General features: G+C 33.6%; 1 protein-coding gene across 1 annotated transcript; it reads right to left on the reverse strand.

The window, feature by feature from the left end:
- Window positions 1-3487: 3487 nt before the first annotated feature.
- Window positions 3488-8152, reverse strand: LOC110095592 (SNAP25 homologous protein SNAP33). Its single transcript, XM_020821197.2, has 6 exons — window positions 7949-8152; window positions 5734-6288; window positions 5145-5238; window positions 4937-5064; window positions 3970-4067; window positions 3488-3858 (listed from the first exon to the last, which is right to left on the reverse strand). The coding sequence occupies exons 2-6, from the start codon at window positions 6229-6231 to the stop codon at window positions 3759-3761; spliced, it is 918 nt and encodes a 305-aa protein (XP_020676856.1). The 5' UTR covers window positions 6232-6288; window positions 7949-8152; the 3' UTR covers window positions 3488-3758.
- Between the last annotated feature and the right edge of the window lie 605 nt (window positions 8153-8757).

Below are 8757 nucleotides of genomic sequence, written 5' to 3' on the forward strand. Positions count from 1 at the left end.
TATGCATAGAACCAATTCAATTGACATACTTCTTAAATAATTAAAATTAAATAAATGATGTTATTAAATATTAAATAATTTTATTTAATAAATAAATGAATTATAATAAATATTTTATATATTTTAACCAAATCATCATAAATCATGTAAAATATATTTTATAAACCTATGTCTCAAGAAATTTTGGAACTAGAATTGTTTATACTAAAAAATTACTTTAGAAAGCAATAAAAAAGTTATCCCATATGAAATCTTAGGCTTCGTTTAGAACAGCTTCTTATAATTTTTTATAATCTAAAAATTATCAAAAATAAGAAAAAAAATAGTGGTTAAAAGTGTTCCAAAGAAATCTTATACTATCTAGACTTCAAATCAGCAAGAAACAGTGAAAGACTGACCAATAAAAAAAAAAAACAAATCTGATATCTCATTAGCATCCAATAAAGATGTGTCAAAAATATTTGAATGCTGACCAGCTTCATAATTAACTAAAATGTACTGAAACTTACTATCCGAGGGCTTTAAAAATAAATAAATAAAATTAATTTCAGCCATTAAAAGTCAGTTACAATATTATTATATGTTATATTTCATACAAAATATAACCTTGAAGCACTAATTTCTTATATATTATACATTGATTATAACATGCAAAGAATAATATGCATTTCTAAAGGTTTTTTCTTTGAAACAATAAATTTATTATAAATGTTAAATTAAGCTTTCAACAACAGTACTGCTTATTAAATCCAAAATGTTTAGTATTAGTGAAACTCTAATTTTTTTTAAACATAGAGTTTATTTGATTAGGCATATATAATTTTTTTCTAATTTTCAATCACAATTTTATACAAAATATTTCATAAGTCATAATGATTTATCTTGTCATTAAGAAAAAAAACTACTAAATGTTATAATAATGATGTGATAATAATATTTTTATAAATCTGATATATAATATTCTAAGTTAGAATACTCACTGTTGAATGCTGAATTTGATTTAAATTAAATATTTTAGGAGCTAATATTTTGATTATTTTCTCTATATAAAGAGATGCACTGATGAAAATTCTTACAAAAATTTATGATGTACTTCCGCTAGATTTGAAAGTCGATGACAAACAAAATTAGAAGAAAATTTACAAACTTTTCTTCTTATATTTTTAAGACATTTATATAGATTTAAAAAGTAGTTTTTTTAATCTAAACTTCTATTTCTAGTCATTTAATCAAAATAAAAAATCATAAATTGGTCAATATTATAATTGATGGTTCATCAAAAACAAAATGAGTTCATCGGTTTTTCGGTTTCACGCTCGTTTTGATAGATACCGAATGATTTTCGTAAAAGAGGTTTTGAAACTAAATTGAACTAGTAGAAGGATTGACTCCCAATTGAATATATTGGATCGGTCGGTTTGATCTGATTTTAAAAATCATGATAGAAAGTAAATGACGAGTGTTAAAAAATTCAGTAAATAATTTTCTTCAAATGGCATAAGCTTGTTTTGACACAACATATCCTTCAAGAAATCAAACAAAAAAGTTAAATAAAAAAAATGGATAACAACATATTTACCTTTTAGTGCTAACTAATTGTCATCAAACCGTGATTTTAAGCGCTCTTACATATGTATGTGGAAACGCCTCATCAATTTCACAACTTTCTCCAAAAGAACCTGACATATTTCTTCCATTTACTTTTACGTCAAACACCTCATCAACTAGATTGACCCAATGCCTGATTTTGGGTCCAATGGATTTGTTTGGATATTTAGGGTTTGATAGGTGTGGTCTCAAGGTCTGGAAAGGTCATTTGGGTCAAATGAAATGTTTGGGTCCTTAATGGGTCATTGGGTCAACCTAGGTTAGACCTGGTCAACCAGGTTGACCTAGGGGCTAGGTTTGGTATCAACAAATTTGAAATGACATTTTAAATGTGTTGGGAGTGGTCCAAGGCATGGGAAAGTCATTTCAATCAAAATGACTATTTTGACCCTTAAGGGACCTTTAGGTCAACCTAGGTTGATCTGGTCAACCAAATTGACCCAGGGTCTAAGATTGGGTCTAATAGGTCCCAAGTGATGTTTGGGGTCAATTGAAAATGGTTTCAAAGGTTGATGAGATTGAGCCATGTTGGATTTTGGTCAAAAGTCCAAAAATCTCCTTAAAGGACATTATGGTCATTTTGACCTATGGTCACTTTAAAGAAAGGTTCCCTCCTCATTCGCACCACGTTAATGCAGTCTGAATCACATCCATAATATAACCTAGAGAGATACGTTTGACGTTGAATATTTCGCTAAGGATTAGATCTTTTTCTCTCCCTTCATATCTGATGCAGTAAAGTGAATATAATGCTCAATGCTACATCAATCACTGTATAAACAACTGAATGATCTTGACTTTGTTCTGCACCTGCAACATTTCAATGCTCATTCAAAGTAGATAATTGTGCTTCCGGATCTTCCAATCGGTCATCCCATCTTTATAGTAACCAATATTAAACCTGTTAGATTATCTATAAGATGCCTGTATTCTTTTACCACCTAAGTTCGTTGAATAAAGTGCTTAATTCAGAAACTCAGTGTTGCAACAAATTAGTCAAAGAAAAGAAGTCAGTGCTAGCAATAGAAAGATCAAGTCAAGTGAAAATCATCATCTCTCTTTGACGATGGGAAAAAAGAGAACAATTGTAATTTCATTCAGACAAATCATAGTCATTAGGGGCTGTTTGATTGCAAGATTGAGCCACAATTTAGGCTAAATCTTGAAATTAACTATAAAACAATTATCAATATTTACTCAGATTCAACAGCTATCTATGGAAAAATTTTCTTGGGATACTGAAATTTATAGAGCAATAATATGAACAGCATAAATGGATAAAAAATAAATGAAAAGTTAGGCTAAATTCCTATCAAAGAACAAAAAAATGGATGAAAAGAACTTCTAAGTTGATGCCACCAGATCATTTACCACAAAAAGACAAATCAAAATTTAGATTGGAATAAAATGTGAATTGAAATTGGGAGGAAAGATACCTGGGTCGCGGGCGCGACTAATGAGAGCTATGAAATACGAGGTCCGTGAAATACCTAGGTGTGACCTACAATGCAACACCGAAGAAGAGTCACGGGCGAAACCCTTACAGGCTACGAAAAACATCAACATGCGATCAATTTTGCGGAAGGGATGACAAGATGAATTTTGCGAGGGGAAGGAGGATGCTGTAAGGGCCAGACGATTGGGGGGTTTTGCTCCTTTTCGTGCCAGAGAAGAAGCCGTGTATTTGAAAATCATTCAATTTGGGCGGGTTTCAAATACACCACAGAATGAATTCGAAATGCTTTACATTTTTACTGTACATTTACTTCACACTAAACCAAACGCCGAAATTTGAGAAACGCACGTGTTTATTTCATAGTAAATGCTAAATACAGGAAACCAAACAGCCCCTATATAAAAAGTACGCAATCCCAGGGACTTGAATGAAAAGAAGCTATTGCGTGATAAAACAGCTCACAAGCTAGAATCCATTACAATTACCTAGTATAGGGTGCCTTGAATTGACAAACGAGTTCAGAAAAAAAATTGATGGTGATCACCACTACAAATTTACCAGTAACACTTGCTGTTTATCAGCCCAGGAAAAATTCATTACAATTATCCAGTATGAACAACTAACTTGATGACAGTAAGTTCTGAAAAAGTTGTTCTTGACCACCAATTACAAATTTGCCTTCATGATTTCCTGTTTATCTTCCCAGCAGGCGACGAGTTCTTGCGTTTGCTCCTTGCACTCTGTAGTTTAATTCCTGTACATCATCTTGCATGTGATCCAGAGCCTTATTCTGCCTGAAAGCACCCAAAAAAACATCGTAAGATTCAGATAACACAAAGTGATAGATAATAACTACTGATAAAGCAGACGCATATGTTAAAAAAGGAAACAATGAACAAATTTACCTTTCAATTTCAGATCCCATGTCTAATGCCATTGATTTGAGCTCGCCCAATACGTTGCTCAAATCTGAAAGTGCATCTTCTTGCTTTGCCTTCTCCATCTGTTTAACGAAAAAGGGTAGTAAGTATAAATGAAATACCAGTTTAAGGGGCTGTTTGGTTTGAAGTAAAGTTGGTGTAAAGTAAACCATTTATATAGGGGTTTTGAAAAAAATTGATATTTGGTTGGATCAAAAAAAGAATGCAAAAATAAAATGAATGTGATGTAAAGCGTTTTAGTTCATTTTTCAAGTAAAACAAACTCGCTCAATTTTGAACAAAATCATTTTCACCACAAGAAAGCACTTTGCCACCGCCGCAGCCGATCACCACCAGTAGCTGAGAGCCGGCCACCACCTTCCGCTGAGCGCCGACCACCACCTTCCGCCAGTCGCTGCTACAACTGTTGGTTGCCACCGATTGCCGACCACCACAAACCACCCGCAATCAGCCGCCAATTGCCACCACCACCAGCCTTCCACCAGCGCCTCCACCCGTTGCCACTAGCAACCAGCCACCACTGACACAATACATTGACCACCATTGGCACCACCTACTCGCTGCTACAACTTTTGGTTGCACCGACTGCCGACCACCACCAACCACCCACAATCAGCCGCCAGTTGCCACCACCACCAGCCTTCCACCAGCGCCTCCACCCGTCGCCACTAGCAACCAGCCACCACTGACACAATACATTGACCACCATTGGCGCCACCTATCAGCTGGTCAACACTATCTTTAAACTTTACATCACATTCATTTTACTTCAAACCAAAAAAAAAAAAAAAAAATCACATGTATTATTTTATACTCATCCAAACAACTCAAAAATATTTCTTTTAAACTGCATTCCTCTTACATTGTATTCCTTTTTCCACCAACCAAACAACCTCTAAAGCACTTCATTCTACAAATTATTTAAACTTACCTCAACCCTTTGTAAGGTATCTGAAGGTTCATCCCTGAATTCACGAGGATTTGATCGGGACCGAGGAGAATCTAGTCCAAGTTTTTGTCTCTGCTCCATGTGATTGCCCCTTCTAATGAAAGAATCATCTGGAAAAGCTAGACACGTTAGAGAAAAATGGCCTTCAACAAATGGGAATCAAATCATCAAAATTGCATTCTGTAATTACCTCTTGAAAGTGTAGGTCCTTTTATTTCACGGGTTTTCTTCGGTTTCCACGTTTTAGAGAAGAGGCCACCCAAACTTCCGAGGAGCTTTTCTCCCTGAAATAACAGGTACATGATTAAAGATGATTCGTTTCCATACAAAAATTATCCGTTTGTAATTCTACTGCAAAAAAAAAAAAAATCCCAAGATCTCTTAGTGTAGGCCAGACATATTAGATTTATAGACTGGAAAACCTTTCCATGAAATAAGTATACTATTATTTAGATAAGGAAATATCAAGAAAGATTCCCGATGAATATTTGATTAAGTTCAAGAGAAAGGATTTTTTTTTCTTCCATGAATTTGAAACAATGAAAGAAAAATATACAAGATTTAATTTTTTAGTTTTAATCCTATCAAAATTTACTAAATCTAAATATACAAGATTTATTAAATCTAAATATACAAGATTTAAACAGGCCCTACAAATCATGTCAAAGCATGAAAAGAGTTGCATCCATCAGAAAACAAAGAAACATATATTTCAACACAAACAACTCCAGGCACAACAGAAAAGTCTTTTGAGTTAAAAAGTTAACAACTTAACATACCCTACTAAGATCTTGATCAATGCTAGTTGCAGTTGAGTGAGTTCGTGCTATCTGTTCACCCTGCTGGTGAAGACTCACAAGAGTCTTTGAGGAAACTTCTCTGATCTCTTCAGCAACCTTCAGAGACGCCTTTATTTTATGTGTGGTTTCTTCTGCTTCGTGTACAGCATACTTCTCCAGTTCCTGAACTGACTGGTTCTCAAAACCATTCGATTCATTTATTTCATTCTTGTACCTATTAGTCCCAGCAGAAAATGGGGAATCTGAAGCTGATGAAGTTACCCTCCCTTTATAACCACTATAATTAGATTGTTGACCTCTGTGATTTGACTGGTTCGTCGCAGGAGCAGACAAAGCCCTTGTAGATGTAGTGCTTTGTTCCGTGTCGGAATCAGAGTCGAAAGGATTAGGTGTCTTTCTGCCTGAAAAGCCAGATCCTTCATTGATCTTCCCATACACCTTGGGATTAGGAGTCTTTGATGCACTAACTCTAGACATGTTGACTAGATAATGTTTTATATGCTCCTGCTAGACAGCAAATGCCAACAATTTTGTCTGCGTAAGAAAAAAAAAATTGATTTCAGTGTTAGAATATGAGATGCAATGAAATGTTTACACAAAGTAGACATAGAACAAGAGTATTCCAAACAACCAAAAATATCACATTCAGATAGATAAACGCTTAACATAAGAAGGTTCTAGATAGAAAGGAGTTAAAAAAAAAATAAAGAAAAAAAATGAAAAATCACGAAGAAACTTTCAAAAGAAAGACAAATTGAATTAAATACATTAAAATAACTCTGAAAGGTGCTAATTCTTGATTAGAGTGATAAGAAACAACATAAGAAAATCAGCATTTTGGCTACACCTTAACCAAACACAAATAAACTGCAATGAAAGTTCAACAAAAGGCAGAAGTTATAAAATGTAAATGAAAGAACCTTTTAAAATGTATAAAATAAAACAAGATTAGAAACAATCATTCACCAAAGTGCGATAAAAGATTGCTTAGATACCAGTGTCAATAACCTGTGTGATATAGAAGACATTGTCTTTTAAAAGTGTGTTGTGAATAGAATAAGGCATGCGCCAATCATTAAGCTACTATAATACAGGATTGTTTAAAGACACCAGTGGCCATTACAGGTGAAATGTATAGTTGTTTGGCTACAAGTAGAATTCCGTAAATCCTGTAAATGCAAATTTAGTAAATCTTGAGAGTATTAAAACCTGCAAACTATTAAATCTTAATAAACTGTTTAAATATTTGTTTTAAGATTTAATATTTGTGAGGGGAGAAATCTTTAAATCAGTTAAATCTTGTGAATTGTGGGATTAAGAAAATCCTATATGCAATTTATAACAGATTGACCAAAACAATAAGATTTGAAGTACCAAGTGTTAAAATCCACCCTAAAATAAGATACGAAATAGGCAAACTCTCTTAAAGATGTATTGATGCAATCTCCATAGTATGATAGATAGATATATAGATAGATAGATACACACACACAAAGATTGGATACTGCAGAGTTACCAGGAGTAGAATATGGAAGTAGCAGCAAGAACAACAAGGGCTGTTTGGTATCCTATTTTGGCAGGGTTTAAACAATGTTTACCTTATATTATGTCAAACAAAATTTTGGACACTTTAAATTCAGGATTTATTAAATCCCACCATTCATATTCAAACAAACGGATTTAGGCATATATCCTCCCACAAATCTAGATTCTGAAACAAATAACCAACAATTCAATATTTAGCAATCGTCATGCCAAACGGTTTTCAGATTTTAATCCTCTAAGGATTTACTGAATGTGGATTTAACCCCAGAGAAATAACTATCAAATCACCAGCCATCACTAAAGCAGATTAAAAAAAAAAATTAAAAACAATCAAACCTAACATAAAAGCTGTCCAGGGTTTCAACATAGTTAACTGCGACAAGCATCGCAAAATTAGCAAAAATTTCTCAATCAAAAGATAATACTCAAATTATCAGATAGATTATCCTCGGAGAACTCAAAGAACATAAAAACCTAAACAAAGGCGATCCTTTCCACCTGATTCGAACAAAATCACACCCGTAAACCCTAAAATCGAATGTGAAATCAAGAAAACCTAAGCCCCTGCTCCAATCCAAGACACAAAGAAATAGATTAAAAAACTTTTCTATAAAAAAAAATGCAGAGAGGAAACAAAAAAAGGAATCACCTGAAAACTCCAAAAGATCTTACAATCTCAAGAGCCGGAACCATGAAATAAGAAGCGACCGCCCAATCGTTCAAAGCTAGGAACTTTCAAAACGCGCTCCTGCTGGGAGAAGAGGATTCGAGGAAAAATAACTCCGTCAACTACTTCGAGTATAATTAATCGAACAGATCAAAGAACGGAAATGGAACGGTGGTGGGTAAACTATTTCTTGGCAAGAAATTGGACCGTTGGAACTTGGAAGGAATCTGCTGCTTCACGCGGTACGACTTTGATCGCAACCGTTCATTTTGGTTGTCAGATGGACGATATAGATTATTGTTAGGTCCTTTTCAGCATTGAACGTCTAGAATGACTCGTTGTGCATAATTAACTAAATAAAATATGTATTACACATTTCTTAAACCAAGTTAATAATTCAAAAAAGAAAAAAAAATTATATATTTTTTATGGCTTATCATTTTCGACTAATTAAGATAAAGTTCATTAATGATATGATTTAAACCCGTAGATAAAGTTTTCACGCATTAATTCATATTATATATAAGTATAATCTAAAAAATATTTATAAATTTATTCTACTTTTTCAACCAAATTACACCTTTGTATGATATGATTGACACATCCCCAAAAAATATCTTCATAGGGCACGAATCTCAAGGAAAATCAAATTGGAAACTTTTGAAATTAAAATTGTGACCATTCCAACTCTGATTTCAGTAAAATTACAGTCGAACTGAACGTCTCAGAAATACGAATCCAACGACATCAAATTCGACTCAATCCGAGCCAAAATGGGTCCAAATCAAGGG

This window comes from Dendrobium catenatum, unplaced genomic scaffold, assembly GCF_001605985.2.
Source record: "Dendrobium catenatum unplaced genomic scaffold, ASM160598v2 fragScaff_scaffold_1125, whole genome shotgun sequence".
Classification (NCBI taxonomy): Eukaryota; Viridiplantae; Streptophyta; class Magnoliopsida; order Asparagales; family Orchidaceae; genus Dendrobium; species Dendrobium catenatum.

Coding starts and splice junctions, on each gene's coding strand:
- LOC110095592 (XM_020821197.2), bottom strand. CDS start 6,231: ATGTCTAGAGTTAGTGCATCAAAGACTCCTAATCCCAAGGTGTATGGG. Junction 5,239..5,733: donor TTGATCAAGATCTTAGTAGG/GTATGTTAAGTT, acceptor CTGTTATTTCAG/GGAGAAAAGCTCCTCGGAAG. Junction 5,065..5,144: donor AGGACCTACACTTTCAAGAG/GTAATTACAGAA, acceptor TAGCTTTTCCAG/ATGATTCTTTCATTAGAAGG.